Below are 21,410 nucleotides of genomic sequence, written 5' to 3'. Positions count from 1 at the left end.
TTGAAACTAGAATATGTGTCATCAACACTCACAAGTATAAAACTACTTTTTTAAAGTAATAATTTCTTACTTCAAGCATGAAAAAAAAAAATCATGACTTTGACACAATTGTGTCATAATTAAAACAGATGACAGCCAATTGGACTTTTGCTGTTTTATTTTCAACGAAACAATAGAAAATACGTACTCATATAGTAGTACAGTTGGCACAGTACAGTAAACGGACAGTTAATATTGAAACATTTGACATGTGACATTTCAAACAATTTTGAACAGAAATAGTTCATGCACATTCAGATGAATTCTTCAAAATTACAATTAAACATTTTTTGGCGGGGGGCCGGGCTGTACATATGCGCACTAATTGACTGAAAGAGCACGCACTTGGCGCGATGATGTCATGTTATCGATGGGAAAATGCCTTTTTAGACCATATGATTTGCCTGAGCGACTCGTAGACCCCGAGAGTAACAAGCGGTTGCCTTGTTGCCTTTCCATTAAGAACAATAAATTAGTTTTTAGTATAAGTTGGCTGGTTTCAAGAAATGTAATGCCGAGTGCTTATCATTATGTCAAGATAATGGCACTAGCATTTACTTAATTTAAGAATATTTTTCAACATTTGAGAAAAAAGGTCTAATTATTTTTTTCTACCAGGAAAGTGCACTTGTTATTAGTGAGAATATACTTATTTTAAGGTATTTTTGGGTTCATGAAGTTAGCTAATTTTACTTGTTTTGGAAAGTCTTGACAAGCCAAATGTTCTTGTTCTATTGGCAGATCATTTTGCTTAGTTCAAATAAAATACCCCTCATTTTTGTATTTTTTTTTTCTTGTTTTTGAACACTGACTTTTTGCTGTGTGGACACATGAGGACTTTGAATATGACCAATGTATGATCTTGTAACTACTTGGTATCGGAACGATACCCAAATTTGTGGTATCATCCAAAACTAATGTAAACTATCAAACAACAGAAGAATAAGTGATTATTACATTTTAACAGAAGTGTAAATAGAACATGTTGAAACAGAAAATAAGCAGATATTAACAGTAAATGAACAAGTAGATTAATAATTCATTTTCTACCACTTGTCCTTAATAATTTTGACAAAATAATAGAATGATAAAAAATGACACAATATAATAAATGGGTTATACTTGTATAGCGCTTTTCTACCTTCAAGGTACTCAAAGCGCTTTGACAGTATTTCCACATTCACACACACATTCACACACTGATGGCGGGAGCTGCCATGCAAGGCGCTAACCAGCAGCCATCAGGAGCAAGGTTGAAGTGTCTTGCCCAAGGACACAACGGACGTGACTAGGATGGTAGAAGGTGGGGATTGAACCCCAGTAACCAGCAACCCTCCGATTGCTGACACGGCCACTCTACCAACTTCGCCACGCCGTCCCCAATATGTTACTGCATATGTCAGCAGCTAAGTTAGGAGCCTTTGTTTGCTTACTTACTACTAAAAGACAAGTTGTCTTGTATGTTCACTATTTTATTTAAAGGCCTACTGAAACCCACTACTACCGACCACGCAGTCTGATAGTTTATATATCAATGATGAAATCTTAACATTATAACACATGCCAATACGGCCGGGTTAACTTATAAAGTGACATTTTAAATTTGCCGCTAAACTTCCGGTTCGAAACGCCTCTGAGGATGACGTATGCGCGTGACGTAGCCCGGCGAACACGGGTATGCCTTCCACATTGAAGCCAATACGAAAAAGCTCTGTTTTCATTTCATAATTCCACAGTATTGTGGACATCTGTGTTCGTGAATCTGTTGCAATCATGTTCATTGCATTATGGAGAAGGAAGCTGAGCAAGCAAAGAAGAAAGTTGTCGGTGCGAAATGGACGTATTTTTCGAACGTAGTCAGCCACAACAGTACACAGCCGGCGCTTCTTTGTTTACATTCCCGAAAGATGCAGTCAAGATGGAAGAACTCGGATAACAGAGACTCTAACCAGGAGGACTTTTGACTTCGATACACAGACGCCTGTAGAGAACTGGGACAACACAGACTCTTACCAGGATTACTTTGATTTGGATGACAAAGACGCAGACGTGCTACTGTGAGTATGCAGCTTTGGCTTCTAAACATTTAAACGCTTGACCGTATGTGCGCAACTTTTTTTTGCGTATGTACGTAACTTTTTAAAAATATATAAGCTTTATGAACCTTGGGTTAGGTGAACGGTCTTTTGGGCTGAGTGATTATGTGTGTTGATCAGGTGTTTGAATTGTATTGGCATGTTCTATGGAGCTAGGAGCTAGCATAGGAGCTAGGAGCTAGCATAACAAACACGCAGGTGTTTTTATGCAGGATTAATTTGTGGCATATTAAATATAAGCCTGGTTGTGTTGTGGCTAATAGAGTATATATATGTCTTGTGTTTATTTACTGTTGTAGTCATTCCCAGCTGAATATCAGGTACCGTGAGTATGCAGCCTTGGCTGCTAAACATTTGATAGCTTGACCGTATGTGCGCGTCACGTACGTAACTTTTTAAAAATATATAAGCTTTATGAACCTTGGTTTAGGTGAACGGTCTTTTGGGCTGAGTGATTGTGTGTGTTGATCAGGTGTTTGAATTGTATTGGCGTGTTCTATGGAGCTAGGAGCTAGCAGAGGAGCTAGGAGCTAGCGTAACAAACACGCAGGTGTTTTTATGCAGGATTAATTTGTGGCATATTAAATATAAGCCTGGTTGTGTTGTGGCTAATAGAGTATATATATGTCTTGTGTTTATTTACTGTTGTAGTCATTCCCAGCTGAATATCAGGTCACCCCCGGCTCTCACAGCATCTTCCCTATCTGAATAGCTTCAACTCCCCACTAGTCCTTCACTTGCACTTTACTCATCCACAAATCTTTCATCCTCGCTCAAATTAATGGGGAAATTGTCGCTTTCTCGGTCCGAATCTCTCTCACTTCATGCGGCCATCATTGTAAACAATAGGGAACTTTGCGTATATGTTCAACTGACTACGTCACGCTACTTCCGGTAGGGGCAAGCCTTTTTTTTATCAGATACCAAAAGTTGCAATCTTTATCGTCGTTGTTCTATACTAAATCCTTTCAGCAAAAATATGGCAATATCGCGAAATGATCAAGTATGACACATAGAATAGATCTGCTATCCCCGTTTAAATAAAAAAAATTCATTTCAGTAGGCCTTTAAGGACAAACTTGCAATAAGAAACATATGTTTAATGTACCCTAAGATTGTTTGTTAAAATAAAGCCAATAATGAAATTTTTTGTGGTCCCCTTTATCTAGAAAAGTACCGAAAAGTACCAAAAAGTACCACAATACATTTTGGTACCGGTAACGGTACCAAAATATTGGTATCGGTACAACACTAGACCATACTAAAGCACACTTCTGTCAAAACCAGTATTACAATATTTGTTTCCTAAAATGTTCTTTCTCTGTCGCCAGCGTCTTCCACAGCCATACACGCCACACCAAATACAAATGTGAGCCTCCCGTGCAACGTGACCCTAGAGTTGGACGAGCTGGACGAGGCTCTCCTTCAAGTCAGCTGGGTGAGCAACGGCTCAGACGTGGCCTCGTTGGAGAATGCCACCTCGCAGATAAAACACGGCTTCTTCTGGACCACGGGCCGTTTCCTCAATGGAGACTTTTCCGTGACCGTCCTCGGCGTGGGCCTGAGCCTGCAGGGAGCGTACGGATGCACGGTCCACTACAACTCCACAATGCTGCATTCCAGCACGGTTACACTCAGCGTCATCGGTATGTTGACGTGGCTTTTCACTGAATTTACCACCTGAAAGCCTGGAAACAACACTGTCCCTTTGTGTGTCCCTCCTCAGCTCCCCCGTCTCTCTCAGTACCGCAACAATGGGTTGTGTTGGAGACCGAGAGCAAGCTCGAATGTCACGCAGATGCCTTCTACCCACCACCTGTGTCTTTTAGCTGGACCAGGGACGGTCAACTCATTCAGTCTTCTTACCTGCTTGAGGGTGAAAAGAGTCCTGATGGCTACTACACAGCTGCTGGCAACCTCACCTTCTATCCGTCTCGAGGGGACCAGAATGCCACGTTTAGCTGCAAAGTCACCCACAATGGCACCACCCAAGAGCTGTACTTTCAACTCAACATCACATGTGAGTACAGACATGAGGTTGGAAAATGTGCGGACATGTGTTGCATTTCTCACACTAACATGAAATAGTTCACACTTGTGGTTCGGACCAAAAATGTATAAAAAATATACCTGTTGCGCACTTTGCTGCAGTTCAAGCTGGTATTTTTGTCGAAGAACCTAAACATACATAACGTCACAATTTAGGCAGCTTTTGTGACATTTTACTCACAATATTTTACAGCAAAATGCCTTCTGCCGGCTTGAAAGTTATTTTCATATTTTGCTATATTTACCAACTTAGATTTCCCAAAAACTTGAACAAAATACTTTAAGAGAGTGTAACTGTCACATACACAGACAGATTTGTACAAAACCCAAAACCAGTGAAGTTGGCAGGTTGTGTAATTCGTAAATAAAGACAGACTACAATGATTTGCAAATCCTTTTCAACTTATATTCAATTTAATAGACTGCAATGACAAGATATTTAATGTTCGAACAGAGAAACTTAATAATCACATTAATTTAGAAATGAACGGCAGCAACGCATTGCAAAAAAGTTGGCACAGGGGCATTTTTACTACTGTGCTACATGGCCTTTTCTTTTTACAACACTCAGTAAACGTTTGGGTTTCTGGGTGTTGTTGATAAATGGCTTTCGCTTTGCATAGTAGAGTTTTAACTTGCACTTACAGATGTAGCAACAAACTGTAGTTACTGACAGTGGTTTTCTGATGTGTTCCTGAGCCCATGTGGTGATATCCTTTACACACTGAGGTTGGTTTTTGATGCAGTACCGCCTGAGGGATCGAAGGTCACGGGCATGCCGCTTGAGTGCAGTGATTCCTCCTGATTTTCTGAACCTTTTGATGATATTACGGACCGTAGATGGTGAAATCCTTAAATTCCTTGCGATAGCTTGTTTGAGAAATGTTGTTCTTAAACTGTCGGACAATTTGCTCACACATTTGTTCACAAAGTGGTGACCCTCGCCCCATCCTTGTTTGTGAATAACTGACCATTTCAAGGAAGCTGCTTTTATACCCAATCTGAGCACCCACCTGTTCCCAATTAGCCTGTTCACCTGTGGGATGTTCCACATAAGTGTTTGATGAGCATTCCTCAACTTTCTCAATCTTTTTTGCCACTTGTTGCAGGCATCAAATTCCAAATGAGCTAATATTTTCAAAAAATAACAAAGTTTTCCAGTTCTAACTTTAAGTATCTAGCCTTTGCAGTCTATTCAATTGAATATAGGTTGAAAAGGATTTGCAAATCATTGTATTCTGCTTTTATTTACGATTTACACAACGTGCCAACTTCACTGGTTTTGGGTTTTGAAATTCCTGCGTGTTTTTGCATCATAACACTGATTCATACCTTGTAGTAAAGGGTATTACGACCTTTTTAGGGAAGTTGTTTGTTTTTTTAAATCGTCTCTATTGGCGCCCTAATGACTCTTCAGGGTTTGTTTGTTTTTTTGCTCAATATGCAATTTTCTAATTTCAAAGATTACATTTTTAATCGGAGTAATCACACTTTTTGAATAATCGTGATTAATCAAAGTAAGTTGCTTGCATAATTTAAATGAACCTCAAAAAGACCTCAATATTTTCACACAAAATGCAATTTTATTGCCACAATGTCATACACAAACATTTTTAGAACGTTTTACTTGAATGCACAATATTTGCTCAACCTTGGTAAACGTTTTATGTAAAGTTTCATTGCATGCGTTAACTTGTTTGATAGCCCTAAAAGAAAAATTGTATAAATGTTAATTATGAATATGGCTTTGTGTACGTGCTCGACATCAAACAGATTGCTACAAAAAAAACTAATGATGAAATTGCAAAGACCCATCTCAATTAAAAAAAAGGTCCAATCTGACGTGTATTATTTGAAATTATTTAAAAAGAAAATCTAAAAAAATATTTTTTAAATGAGCATAAGTAAAATAACTATTCTCTGAATTTGTAAACATTAACAAAAATGACAAAAAAACTGATTTAAAGACAATACAATTATTGTGTACTGGCTATGGCAATGCTGTCACTCCAACAGTTGCTGTTATATTATCATTTTACAAGACTCTGGCTTAATCTTGATGTGTAACACATCTAGCCTTGTCCTCCAATTATGATAATGTTACCTAACAAATGCAGTTTATTTTTCCTAATGGAGGTGAATATTATTATTATCATAGGGGAGCGACTCCAAACTGTGTATGGAGACACATAATAAGCTGCTAGCCACTTGTCAACCTGGGGACTAAAAACAAATACAATGTCAGCCGAAGGGGATTAGCATTAATTAAAAGGCATTAATCGGCAATGGCGTTTACATCATTTTCAAGAATATTGGCCAATTCTGATCAGTTACGGATCGATCAGCACAGCCCTAATATTTGCCCTTACTCCGATTAACGATGACTTTCACTGTCGCCCCCTCAGACCTCCCTACTGTCAGACTCTCGGCCATCCCTTCACCTTCCAGCAACAGTCCCGTCACCCTCTACTGCGACGTGGAAAGCTTCTACCCGGAGGAGATGTCTGTATACTGGCTGCAAAATGGCACCGTCCTCCAAGATCCGCCCGGCAACGAGCAGAACCCAGATGGGACGTTTAGAAGCAGACGCTACTTTACGCTGAGCCCTGAGCAGAGGTGGAAAAGCGGCGAGGTGGAGTGTGCTGTCAACCAACCAGGAGTTGTGCAGCCCATCCAGGCTTCAGGATACCTAGAAGAACTGGATCCCCAAGGTTTCATTTTTATCTTTATTTCATTTGTATTCAACTCCTTGTTTTGTATTCAACCTGCTTCATAAGCAAACGTTTCCAAATTATTTTTTCCAAAATTTAACATGAAAGCTGTAGGGGCAACAGGATTTGCAAGGTTTTTTTTTTTAATCTCCGAAACTATCAAAATATTGTCAATGATTTCTGAAGCCAGAGACTAATTCCAATGACATCCTCCTAAAACCCGGCATCCAAAGTGGACGTTATTATTTTGCATAAAAGGGTTATTTTTTTCAGAAATAGTTCAATCCTGGGCTCGGGATCTTTCTGTGTGGAGTTTGCATGTTCTCCCCGTGACTGCGTGGGTTCCCTCCGGGTACTCCGGCTTCCTCCCACTTCCAAAGACATGCACCTGGGGATAGGTTGATTGGCAACACTAAATTGGCCCTAGTGTGTGAATGTGAGTGTGAATGTCGACCCCCCGCGACCCCAAAAAGGGACAAGCGGTAGAAAATGGATGGATGGATGTTTACCTCTGACAAAAGAAATAGACAAAGAACAAATGTCCACTGCAGAGGACATTGGTTTTCCGGAGGACATACAGTCATTTTTATTTTATTTTTTTATTTTATTTTTTTACTCTTGTTGCTGTTTGCAGAAATGGCACCGCCGAAGTGGCAGCTGGTTGCATCAACTCTGTGCTCTTTTATGCTTTTTATGTCCTTTGTGTTCTTTAATTTCTACTCAGTGGCCTAGTGGTTAGAGCAGACCTGGGCATTCTGCGGCCCGCGGGCCGCATCCGGCCCTTTGTGCGTCCCTGTCCGGCCCGCGTGAGGCCAAATATAAATTACAAAATAAATTTTAAAAAGTATCTATGTCGAGTGTGCAATACAACGGTGCTGCTTTTGTTTTGAAAATCGTTATTTGTATTACTTCCGTGTGGACGTATGCGTGATTGTGAGTGAATGTGAACAACTGCAATTACAAAATAAAGTTGAAAAAACATCTATGTCCTGCGCGCAATACAACTGTGCTGCTTTTATTTTGAAAAGTATTATTTATGGGCGTGTGTCCGTGTGTAACCTGCGAGTGAAGGTGCACATGCAGCGACAAGTGATGCACGGTTTACACCCGAGACGCCAAAAAGAGAAAAGTTGATGAGGAATGGCGTGTTTTCAACAACACATGAACTGCAAAGCAACGTCCCCTCACCTAAGGTGCGTGCCTGCGCAATTGCGCACTGCTCAAGCGTCCGCTGCGCGCAGCAAGTATATGCCGCGCACCAAATCAAATCCCATCTGAATTATAAACAAAATAAACATATTTATTCTATGGAATTTTGCAATGCAACTCTGAGTGACAGTGACAACAAGCGGCCCTAACGGTGTTCGTCAACACCGTTCAATTGAACACCGTTCAATTATTGTAACGTCTATCAAGATGCTTCGAGGACAGGAATTATATCGATCACTTTATTGAGCAAAACTGTTTATATTCGGACATAACCACACCAAAAACATGAGTAAAACAATTCTATCTCGAAAAACGAGTCATTTTCTGCCGTACAAACCAGGCCAAAACCAACTTGTCATCTGTCACCAACACGCATAGCACTAAACCACTGGTGCGTTTAAGGCCACACAAAAAGTCGGACAACTCAAACACCACACAAAGTTACACTATGACTCCTCAGTCATACGTGTGCTTATTTTACTGTCACTTATTATTAATGTTAATTTATATATATTAGTCATGGAATGCTGTTACACACACTATGTTGAAGTATTACTATTATTATTATTATTATTATTATTATTTATCTTACGGTATATATCAAAAATAATATTGAGCAAAATTTTATTGAAATATTGTCGATGTGGCCCTCCAGCAGTGCTCGGGTAGCTCATGCGGCCCCCGGTAAAAATTAATTGCCCACCCCTGGGTTAGAGTGTCCGCCCTGAGATCAGTAGGTTGTGAGTTCAAACCCCAGCCGAGTCATAACAAAGACTATAAAAATGGGACCCATTACATCCCTGCTTGGCACTCAGCATCAAGGGTTGGAATTGGGGGTTAAATCACTAAAATGATTCCCGGGAGCGGCCACCGCTGCTACCCACTGCTCCCCTCACCTCCCAGGGGGTGAACAAGGGGATGGGTCAAATGCAGAGGACAAATTTCACCACACCTAGTGTGTGTGTGACAATCATTGGTACTTTAACTTTAACTTAACTTAACTTTAACTAATGTTTACCTCTTGTTTTCAATAATTTATTGGTGGACCTTTTCAGTCAATCAATCAAAGTTTATTCATATAGCCCTTAATCACAAATGTCTCAAAGGGCTGCAAAAGCCACAACGACATCCTCGGTTCAGATCCCACATCAGGGCAAGAAAAAACTCAACCCAATGGGAACAACGAGAAATCTTGGAAGGAGCCGGTGCAATGGATGCCGAGTGGATACGGTTAATAATGTGAGAGTCCAGTCCATAGTGGGGCCACTGCAGTGCAACTCCATAATTTACCCATTGTGGGATAAATACATTCTATCCTATCCTTTCCTACCTATTCTGTCCTATCCTAATCACAGGGACTGCATTTCAGCTGCTCCAGGAAGAAGAAGCTTTAAAACAAGCAGAGTAGAGCTTTGTCAATAGAGTAGCATTGCGAGGAGTAGAGGCTTTCTACAACAAAGTTACGCAGAAAACGTATTCTAGCAGACATTTTAGTGTTTTCTTAGAACTACTTAAATGGAAAGTGCGTAACAAATAAAATATACTATTATTTTAAACTATTTATTTTTGTGTTTTTGGCCTCTGTTCCTGATCTGATTTTTTGGCCTCAGATCCGATTTCAAGTCCAGATCCGACCCTTTGACAATAGATTAAAAAACTGAAAATGTTTAATAGAAAGTAACAAAATTAAATATAATAACACATTTTATAATGCGTAAAATCTGCTAGTATTATTGTAAATGTAGATGTATTAAATGTGTGGTATTGAATGCAACACACAATTTTTCTATCAAAACAACAAAGTAGCAACGAGAGCAAAAACTACTCTTGACTCCAATTTAAATCATTTGGGTTTTGTCAAAACTCTTTCTGCATGCAGAGACATTTAGGCCCAGTCCCAATGTTCACCCTCACTCACTAACACTAACCCTTACTCACTACCACTACACCCTCGAAATGAAGCAACAGGGGTAGAGCTTTGTCATCTTCCCCAGGAATTGGGACACCACTTGCTACATCACTGCATAGTTTACACCTAGGGTTGTCCTGATACCAATATTTTGGTACCGGTACCAAAATGTACATCGATTTGTATTTTGATACCTTTCAAAATAAAAGGAAACCACAGAAAATGTTAATATCGGCTTCATTTAAACAGAAAATCTTACGATACATTAAACTTATGTTTCTTATTGCACTCAAAGAATGATTATAGAAGATTGGAATTCTAATTAAAAGGCATTAAATACATGCTCATTATTGCACTCAAAGAACAGTTAACAATGCCATAATCTAGAATTAGGTTAGAATGGATAATAGATTTTTATTGACATTGTATTAAATGCTTCATCATTTATGGTTGCCAATTTTCATCTGTGCTTTAAGACAAATACAATCATGAATAAATACTGAAAACAATAAGGCTAAAGATACACAGATAAGACATGTAGCAGGTAAAATACACACTGTTAAAGATAAAACAAAATGTGTAGGAATTTGTTACAAAATTCAGTCAATTCTGAGTGCCCTAACAATGGGCAACAAGCCAACCAGCTGTGTGCGTGTCTACATATCTATGTGTGCATAGCGGTAGCTGTTAACTATATTACCTGTCACTCTTTAAACTCCTTGTGCAGATATGAAAGCTTATTGTGTAAATATTTACCTAGGTTTGAAGCAAAGGTGGTAATACTGTATTGCCACCTTTGGCGAGGCCTGTTTTAGAGCAATGCTTGCAGCGCCACACTTCTGTGTTTTTTAAAGCGTCACCTTTATTGGTAGTTTTGAAGCCCAAATACCTCCATAATGTGCTTCACGCACCTTATTAACTGGTAGAATCGCAGGGCTTTGGGCCATTCTTCCCCTCCACACTGTTTCTGCTTGTATGCGCTGTGTGGGCGCGTTTAAACACTCATGTGCCTCTGCTCAACAACGTCACCGCCACATAGCAGTGTATGTGGTGGGGGGAAAAAATGACTGGTATTTTTCAAAGGCAATAGTAGCTTTTTTTTAATTCATTAGTACCGCGGCACTTTATTAGTAGAGGTGTACCGTACTAACCTGACTCTCGCCAGATCCTTGTAGTTCGCTGACCCCCCACACAAGGATCTGGGACTTCTCAATAGGAGATGTATTTCAGAAGGCGGTGCCTTGTAAAAAAAATCATTGTATGTGATTGGATAAACCACTTGTCCGTTATCTTGAATGACGTGCTACTTCAACCACTCACATCCAAATCAACCCATGACGCTGATGAGAGCGACTCTGGGAAATCCAAAACGGAACAGCCGACATATTGGTGTTAGAATCCGTGGTCCGGATCATGTTTTGTTATGTTCTGTTAGTTTTGGACTCCCTGAGTTCCTGTTTGTGCACTCCTGGGGTTTATTTTGGTCACCATGGGGATTAATTGGGTTCACCTGCCTCTGGTTAGTGGTCCCACGCTCAGCTGCTGTCAACCACTAATCAGAGAGCTACTTAGTCACCTTGCTCGCCACGCTCAGTCTGGTGTCATTGTTTGCTTCTTGCTTCATGCTCCTGTTACTTTTCTGTTTGTGGTGCTGTTTTGACTTTTCAAGATTAAATCATGTTCCTACCTGCAAGTCCTGTCCGGAGTCGTCCGTTTGCATCCCGGGAGAACGAACCTCGCAGTAAGCTGCAACCTCGCCTTGACAATTGGATAACGACAGAGCGAAAAGTTAGAGGACCTCTACTGACACAACGCAGCAATGTCAGTAGACGATCGCTGTCGTTTGTGCAAAACAAATATGCAGAATCAATGTCAGCACACGACTCCTCGCTGCGTGCCGCCATTGTTGCTTGAATCAAACAATCGCTTCGGCGCTATGTTACATCTATGAAATCCCGCCCGGCGATCCTGATTGGTTCATAATTTTTTGCTATCTTGAAGGAGTTTGCATTGCCCTCAATCTCAGATCCTTGTGTGGAGTTCAGCGAACTACAAGGATCTGGCGAGAGTCAGGTTAGTACCGTACAACCATTACACGCCAAACCCGCAATGAAGTTAACAGCTGAGATCGTTTTTTTTTATCATTCATCATGCTTCGGTTGATAAATATACGACCACGCAGAGAAGAAGCCGCCTTTGACGCCTGTTGCCTCTTGTGAATTTTTTATTTAAGGTGTGTTACGTTGATGTTTTCACATTCGCAAGCTTTTTATCAGTATTTTAGCATAACGTTAGCTAGCAAGGCTAGCTGGCTAACTTAACAAACTAACGTGTAATATATTATTAAACTAATGCAGAAATTGGGGAGTTTTCTCTGGCCCTCCCTGGGCAAGTCAGCATCTCAAATCCCTCGCTCTGAAGGATTCATACTCCCTGCCCCTCGTTATGCCCACTACCCCTATAGACAAAGAGTCATTGGGACACCACTACCTTCACGGGAACGTGCAATATTTAGGAATAGGGCAAAAGTGTTATGTCTTCCTATAACAATGATGCAGCAGGCACAGATAGATCGTTAACCTTTTATTGTAGCTTACTACTCCGAACATACAGCCGTGTTCCCGCTCTCCAGGAGTATAGTATTGTGATGACAACATTACCCATAATTCCCCGCGTCCCTCACAACTACGGCAGCCCTAGTAGCTCCAAATACATAACATCTCCTCCCCTCTTACAACAGATGTCCCTTTTAGAAAACAACAGAAATAATCAGCTACTATTTCAAAGAACGTAAACATACACATTCAACTTATTTCTGGTATCTAAGATTATCTCAACACGTGACTTAACACAACCAACTAAATGTCACAACCTTATCTTTTTCTTTAAACCACACCTAACAGGTATATGTTTTAACTCTAACTCAGGGATGAGGGTAGACTGCCTCTATCCCTCAACTGATCCCAAGGGGATTATTCTGCCCCTGATGGTCTGGGATAGTTGCTAACTATTCTAAAGACTCAAGCGTGTAGGGGGTCGCCGCTCTCTTTTAGGATACCTGCTCTCTGCAGGGGCATCAGTCTTATTGTCCACTGACGGAAAACCGTCTTTAGGGCTCAACTGCACATGTGTCTCAGTCTCATCTGGAGTCACACTTGCAGCTGGAACAGATGTATCTGGCACTGGATGTCTTACTTGGGTGTGGAGAGGAACTGAAGGGTTGGTCACTGCATCTGTCTGATCTTCCGAGGACAGCTCTGCTGACACTGGTGACGCAGACAGGAGCTGATCAGCATGTCTCCTCCAGACACTGTCACCTGTCTGAACGGAGTAGGAGACTGGTCCAGTCTGAGCAAGGATAGTAGCAGGAACCCATTTAGGTTCTCCACTGTAGTTCCTCGCTAACACAGTCTCGCCTGCTGTGAAGACTCTGTTCTTCGCCTGTCGTTCCCTGCGTTGTATCTGTTTTTCCTGTTGGCCTCGAACTGTGTCTTTTACTGCTGAGGGCTTCAACAGGTCGAAGGTCGTACGCAGGTCTCTCTTGAACATTAGGCTTGCAGGAGATGCCTTTGTAGTGCTGTGAGGAGTGTTTCTGTAGTTCAGCAGAAAAGTATGTAGTCTTTGGTGTAATGTTCCTTGTCCTTGTGATGCTTTCAGTGCACGTTTCAGAGTCTGAACGAACCTTTCAGCAAGGCCATTTGTGGCAGGATGGTAAGGAGCTGAGGTGACATGCTGCACTCCATTTGCTTGTAGAAATGCAGACATTTCATGCGACACCAGCTGAGGTCCGTTGTCAGAGACTAACTGAACCGGAGATCCAAACCGACAGAACATCTCTCCTAGCCTTTCGATGGTCCTTTCTGTGGTGGTAGATCTCATTATCGCCACCTCAGGCCATTTGCTGTGTGCGTCAATAGCAACCAGAAACATTCTGTCTTCCACTGGCCCTGCGAAGTCAATGTGGACCCGCTGCCATGGTTCTTGGGGATATTCCCACGGATGCAGGGGAGCTAATGGTGGGTTATTTCTGGTTTTGTGGCAAGCTGAACAAGATGTAGCCATTTCCTCGATTTGTTTGTCCATGCCTGGCCACCAAAAATAGCTTCTCGCTATTTCTTTCATCTTGACTATTCCACTATGTCCTGCATGAAGCTGTTGCAACATTTTTTTTCGAAGTGACAGTGGAATGATCACTCGCCTCCCCCATAGCAGGCATCCCGACTGGACAGAAAGCTCCAACCTCCTTCCCATATAAGGTTTCAGGCGCACAGTGTCACCAGCAGGTCGACCTTTAACAACAATGTCCATGACCTCTGACAGCTCTGGGTCGTTGCGAGTCACTTTTTTGATCTGCACTGCTGAAACAGGTGCCTTTTCCACCTCTCTAAAGTAAAAAATGTCCTCCGTTTTTGAATCGGGCTTTGTGACTGGAAGAGGAAGTCTGGATAACCCGTCAGCGTTGCAATGGGAGTCTGACTTACGATATTTGATGTCGTAAGCGTGAGCAGATAGCAGCAGAGCCCACCTCTGCAGTCTTGATGCAGCGAGAGATGGTATCCCAGTGTGTGGTCCCAGGATGGTCGTGAGAGGTCGATGGTCCGTTAGGAGAGTGAACTTCCTCCCATATAAATACTGGTGGAATTTCCTCACCCCGAAAACAATGCTCAGTGCCTCTCTTTCTATTTGAGCATAGTTGGACTCTGCCTTGTTCAACGTTCTGGAGGCGAAAGCGATCGGTTTTTCCTCACCATTTGGCAGTATGTGAGATAACACTGCCCCCACTCCATATGGGGATGCATCACAAGCTAGCTGAATTTGGAGTGATGGGTTGAAGTGAGTCAGCACCTCTGATGTGGTTAACGCCCCCTTGGCTTTCTCAAAAGCCTCCTGACAGCTGGCTGTCCATTTCCATGTCTTGTCCTGGCGTAACAACTCATGCAGTGGCTGTAGCAGTGATGCTAGATTAGGAATAAAACGTCCGTAATAGTTCAATAATCCTAAAAAGGATCGCAGCTGGCTGATGTTTTGAGGTGGAGGTGCCTCCACGATGGCTGTGATTTTGGATGGTGCTGTATGAAGTCCTTTAGCATCAATCACATGTCCAAGGTATTCCACAGATGATTGAAAGAAATCACATTTTTCTTTGCGAACTCTTAGTCCATACTCTCTCAATCTTTGAAGTGTAGCATCCAAGTTATGCAGGTGATCTTCATCATTTGCTCCTGTACACAGGATGTCATCCAAATAGCACTGCACTCCTGCTAGACCACAGAGTATCTGGTCCATAGCTCGCTGGAACAGAGCCGGGGCAGAAGTGATACCAAAAGGCAGTCTGCAGTATCTGAAAAGCCCTTTGTGTGTGTTAATAGTCAGCATCTCACGTGACTGTTCATCCACCTGCATCTGCAGGTACGCCTGATTGAGATCTATTTTGCTGAACTTTTGACCTCCACTCAGCCCAGCAAATAAGTCATCGATCAGGGGAAGTGGGTACTGTTCTGCTATTAAGGCAGGGTTGACTGTCACCTTAAAGTCTCCACATGTCCGGATTCCACCATTTTTCTTTTGCACTGGAACGATGGGTGTAGCCCACTCACTAGTCGTTACAGGCTCCAAGACTCCATTTTTGACCAAAGCATCCAAATCAGTTTCCACCTTTGATCTGATGGCGTACGGCACTGGTCTCGCTCTCAAAAACACAGGTTTAGTGTCAGGTTTGACATGTAGCTTTACTGTAATATTTTCCATGCAGCCCAGTTCATCACGAAAGACCTCTTTATGCTTTTCCAGTATCATCTGAAGCTGTGTAGAACTGTCTGACATTTTTCTCACCTCTTGCCAGTTGAGATGGATCGCCTTTAACCACACCCGACCCATTATGGCGGCGTAGTCTCCCTGGGTGATGTAGACTGGAAGTCTCACAGTCTGATCGTTACACTGCACCAGTACATCGGTCATTCCTTTCATGTGCACCGTGTGTCCAATGTATGCTCTGAAAACAGTGTCTGCAGGACGTAGAGGGAGATGTCTCATGTGTTTCCTGTAGATTTTATAAGACACTAATGATGCCCTCGATCCAGTGTCTATTTGCATCTTTATGGAATGTCCTTCCAACTTGGCTTTGGCCCAGAAACCATCCGAGCTCTCACCCACATTCATTATCCGTATTGTATTCACTGTGGTAGACATGTCCTCCTCAGAAGAATCACTGTTACTCTCCTTTTCATATTTGACTGTGTGAACCTGTCTTTTCTTCTTGTAATGTGCACTTTTCACTTTATTTCCAGTCTTTGAGCCATCCTCTTTGCTCTTTTTATATCTGCACGCCCGCTCCACATGGCCTCTTTTCCCACATTTATGGCAATCCATATCCTTGCACCAACATGCAGATGCAAGATGGCCAGATTTACCACAGCGAAAGCATGGCCCTTGCACATCTTGGTTGATGCTGAGTTTGTGCACTTTCACATGCAGCTGCTGTGCTTCTCTAGATGCCATTTCCATAGACACACTTATATTAATGGCCTTTTCAAGAGTCAGATCACTTTCTGTAAGCAATCTTTTTTGTGCTGCTTCGTTTGCCAGTCCACATACAAGCCTGTCTCTTAACGCATCACTCAGTGTGTCACCAAACTCACAGTGTTCGGCCAGTTTACGTAAAGCTGCCATGAACATGGTGACAGACTCACCCTCTTCCTGATGTCGCCGGTGAAATCTGAATCTTTCGGCGATTACCAGAGGTTTGGGGGAGAAATGTTTGGTCAAAATGTCCACAATGTTTTTATACGTTTTACTCCCTGGTTTCTCTGGCTGTAGGATGCTCCGAAGCAGGGTAAATGTCTTCGGGCCGATCACACTCAGAAAAGTAGGTACGATCTTGCCATCATCAATTCCATTTGCTGCGACAAAATAGTCAAAGCGCTCCGTGTATGAGCTCCATTGCTCGACATTCTCATCAAAGGGGCCAATCGAGCCGATAACTCCAGCCATCTTACTGGTCGTCTTACCGCTAATGGCGCTCCGTTTTTGACTTTGGTCGGTGTCGCTGGTCTCCGGTCCCCTCTTCTCTCAGCAGGAATAGTCGGAATGCCGGCGGACACCTGCGCTAGCATTAGCGTTAGCTCGGGGCTCCCGTGAGACAAGGAAAACTCTCCTCTTCTTAACACTGACAACACGCGTCGGTTCACTCGTCCTCGTCGCCACTTTTGTTATGTCTTCCTATAACAATGATGCAGCAGGCACAGATAGATCGTTAACCTTTTATTGTAGCTTACTACTCCGAACATACAGCCGTGTTCCCGCTCTCCAGGAGTATAGTATTGTGATGACAACATTACCCATAATTCCCCGCGTCCCTCACAACTACGGCAGCCCTAGTAGCTCCAAATACATAACAAAAAGAGTAGGGCGAGGGGGTGTATTGAGTTTGTAAACAGTAACAGAAATTACTGAAAAAATATTTTGTCATAATAATCAGTATTGTTCATATACTGATACTATACTAGGTATCGCTAGTATTGACAGCTGGATTGATTGATTTAGTGGTTAGCGTCTTGTGTCATCCTGTTCGGTGTGTGTTGGTGCATGCTTAGCTATTCATTTTGCTTTAGTCTTACTCTAGTTATTGGAAGAAACATAGTTTATTTTCCGCCATGGTGGTGAGGAGTAGTATCTTAGGCCAGTGTTTTTCAACCACTAGTGTGCCGTGAGATACAGTCTGGTGTGCCGTGGGAGATTATGTAATTTCACCTATTTGGGTTAAAAATATTTTTTGCAAACCAGTAATTATAGTCTGCAAATGATGTGTTGTTGTTGAGTGTCGCTGCTGTCTAGAGCTTGGCAGAGTAACCATGTAATTCTCTTCCGTATCAGTAGGTGGCAGCCGGTAGCGAATTGCTTTGTAGATGTCGGAAACAGCGGGAGGCAGTGTGCAGGTAAAAAGGTGTCTAATGCTTAAACCAAAAATAAACAAAAGGTGAGTGCCCCTAAGAAAAGGCATTGAAGCTTAGGGAAGGCTATGCAGAACGAAACTAAAACTGAAATGGCTACAAAGTAAACAAAAACAGAATGCTGGACGACAGCAAAGACTTACTGTGGAGCAAAACAGCAAAAAATAAATAAAAATAAGTCACGGCGTGATGTGACAGGTCGTGACAGACAAGAGCTATAGTGATGCATGCTTGTTTATGGTTTAAAGTCATATCCAACAGTTGCGACAGCGACTTTTTACTGTCAACTCAGTTTCGTTTTTTAATTATTTCTGCTGGTGGTGTGCTTCCGGATTTTTTCAACGCAAAAAATGGGCCTTGGCTCAAAAAAGGTTGAAAAACACTGTATTAGGCCATGTCCACACGAACACAGATACTAAATAAAGGCATACTTATCTCTGCGTTTAGGCCTCTTGTCCACACGCAGACGCATACTTCTGTCTTTAAAAACGCAGACTTTTACAAACCCTGGCCAAAGTGTAGAGTTCCAAAACTCTCCGCTTAGCGTATGCGTGCACACGGCACAAACGTAGACTTGTAATGACGTCGCGGTTGTGCGCTGTCATTTCCACGCTCAACAACACTGCCTTGCTGGCTTTAAACACACTATAAGATGATGTATTGTATGTTTGAACGTAAACATGCTGCTCTTTTCACTCAACATTAATAAAAAAGACACATCAAAATGGGCTTGGCGACACTCCCGCCGGCGCAAATGACAGTCAACTGTTTTGGATATGATGGCTGTGGAACCTCCACCTGATGGGACAACTTTGACAAGCAAGACTTTTTGCTCTGTGTCATAAGAAAGGTGCAACACTATCTTATGTTTTTAGTCCTTGTTTAACGACAAATCATGAAGTTAACTTACGTGTCTTGCTTACATTTTTGTAGATAGAGCCGGGCGCGACCGAGCAATTAAAAAAAAACATAAAGTAGCGTCCTCCTTGTATTGTGTACTGATGTTAAAGACAATATACACTTAATTACACATGTACAATATAACACTATATCGATGATTTAATGCTTTATAATTCCATGAGAGTTTTGCAGCGGCACACGCACGTCCGTGTGCTTTATATAGGCACTTTAACATGCAAAATGATTTCCTTGGCTTGTTAGTGCGTGCTGATTTGAGAAATAATGTACACTTCACTGTACATGTAATACATCACCATTTTGCTGAACAGATTATAATTCTGAGTTTTGGGTTTCAGCAGCATATTCGCTGTTTAATAATATTCCCAGGGCTCTGTGTACGTGCAGGCTGGTTTTAAAGATAATGTACATGTCATTGTACATCTAGTATATCAAAATAAACATAATAGCAGGTGTAATGCTGCACCAAGTCGGCTATTGCTGCTTTCTCCAGGCTTCTGATTGGACAAAATGTGCATGACAGCAGGAGTATGGGTTTGTGTGTAGACATACACACTTTTGAAACCACACTTGTGTGGATGGAGATTGTTTTAACCCCAAATATGTGTTTTTGAAACTCTCCGTGTTCGTGTGGACATGGCCTTAGATCAGGGGTGTCCACCCTTTTTTCACTGAAGGCCGCATACGGAAAAATTAAAGCATGTGGGGGCCATTTTGATATTTTTCATTTTCAAACCATAACAAAATATATGGATTTTTTATTTATTTTACCTTTAGGGGTCCCGGGGACCATAAAGGGTCTCAGTCATTAAAATGTTAAAAATGAGTCAGATTATTATGATTTTTTAATTATTTAATGCTTACAGTAAATCTCTATATCAACTTCAAGTTGATATAAAGTAATACAAATTAAAAAAAATGTTTTATGGCTTTTCTGTCAAAAACAACTTAGTTTTTTTTATGTAAAACTGAAATATGCAGTATTTAGTAATTAGGGTCCCTAAAATATCAATAATTTAGGATACCATTGATTGTAATTCTTTCATATTTTTGAGTAATCACAGTGAAAAGATAAATAAAAAATCACTAAATATATTTGGGATCCAAAAGGTGCCCCACTCATAAAGTGATACATTTTTATTAGGTTTTTCTTATACTTTCAACACTTAACTTACGAGATCAACTTCAGATATATCTGTCGATTTTATGCTGGAACAATTAGTTTGTTTGTTTTATGCGCTTTTGTCAAAGAAAACTTTGATGTTTTTATATGGCTACTACACAATATATGCAATATTTACCACATAAAACATTTTGAAGTGAAATATTTGAAGTAATTGGAGCCCTGAAAATAATTCATTATAACATGGATTTTTTTGTCATTATTATTATTTTTAGAGCAATGGCAAATAAAGAAAGACAAAAGAAAAAAAAACAGCCTGCATGGCAGCTTTTGTGTCAACATTGCAACTTTTTCTAGTTAAATTTCACCTCATTCCACTTTTTTTAATGTTTTTTTTTTTATTTTTACAATAGTATTTCCACAATGTGTGGACACCCCTGCCTTAAACAGACACCGCTCGCTCAAATTTTAGCCTGTGTTCTGGCAAGAAACACGCGCCCTCCTGGAATTCAAGCAACTCCTGCATGTGTGTAACAAGGAATCCAGGAAGCAATTGGGTTTCTCTAACCGTGCATTTAAAGATCATCCGATCATCGATCTGTTAATCCTCGGAATAGGGTCATCTCTAGTTGTCGCATTTTGTCACAACAAGGAAGGACTCCCCTAACCTGACTCTTGCCAGATTATTGTAGTTCGCTGAACTCCATACAAGGATCTGGGCTCGAAGGCAATGCAAACTCCTTCAAGATAGCAAAAAAATAATGAACCAATCAGGATTGCCGGGCGGGATTTCATAGATGTGACGTAGCGCCGAAGCGACTGTTTGATTCAAACAACAATGGCGGCACGGAGTCGTGTGCTGACATATTTTCTTTGCACAAACGGCATCGATCGTCTACTGACATTGCTGCGTTGTTTCAGTAAAAGTTCTCTAACTTTTCGCTCTGTCGTTATCCAATATGTCGGCTGTTCTGTTTTGGATTTTCCAGCGTCACTCTCATCAGCGTCACAGGTTGATTTGGATGTGAGTGGTTGAGGTAGCACGTCATTCAAGATAAACGGACAAGTGGTTTATCCAATCACATACAATGATTTTGTTTACAAGGCCCCGCCTTCTGAAATACATCTCCTATTGAGAAGTCCCAGATCCTTGTGTGGAGCTCAGCGAACTACAAGGATCTGGCGAGAGTCAGGTTAGGACTCCCCAGCTTCCCACATCCGTACTTCATACCCAGCGAATGCTAATGTGGTTGTCTTCTATTACTTTGTCTGTCCCCACTTAAACCACTGACCTTTACTGGCTTTGCAAGTACAGTAGAACAGCAATGCATCAGCATCAGGAAGAGTATAACCGACTAACCTGCTGTGCAGGTAACCTAAACTTCACATTTCACATGGACTGGATGA

The 21,410-nt window shown here is 41.5% G+C and overlaps 2 protein-coding genes across 3 annotated transcripts in view; one reads left to right on the top strand and one right to left on the bottom strand.

Annotated features, from left to right (window-relative positions):
• si:ch211-180a12.2 (uncharacterized) overlaps positions 1 to 21,410 on the top strand; it is a 113,610-nt gene that overhangs the window by 73,521 nt on the left and 18,679 nt on the right. For both annotated transcript variants that reach the window (XM_062055774.1, XM_062055773.1), the window contains exons 2-4: positions 3,467 to 3,781; positions 3,862 to 4,155; positions 6,590 to 6,895. In XM_062055774.1, coding sequence (XP_061911758.1) covers positions 3,467 to 3,781; positions 3,862 to 4,155; positions 6,590 to 6,895 — 915 coding nt within the window. The remainder of the gene's footprint in view (positions 1 to 3,466; positions 3,782 to 3,861; positions 4,156 to 6,589; positions 6,896 to 21,410) is intronic.
• Positions 13,026 to 16,577, bottom strand: LOC133655264 (uncharacterized protein K02A2.6-like). The gene has a single exon (XM_062055255.1). It carries the CDS (start codon positions 16,515 to 16,517, stop codon positions 13,026 to 13,028), a length of 3,492 nt encoding a protein of 1,163 aa, XP_061911239.1. The 5' UTR covers positions 16,518 to 16,577.

This window comes from Entelurus aequoreus, linkage group LG08 (genome assembly GCF_033978785.1).
Source record: "Entelurus aequoreus isolate RoL-2023_Sb linkage group LG08, RoL_Eaeq_v1.1, whole genome shotgun sequence".
Taxonomy (NCBI): Eukaryota; Metazoa; Chordata; class Actinopteri; order Syngnathiformes; family Syngnathidae; genus Entelurus; species Entelurus aequoreus.
The sequence above is the reverse complement of the archived record's forward strand: the minus strand, read 5'-3'. Positions and strand labels throughout refer to the sequence as shown.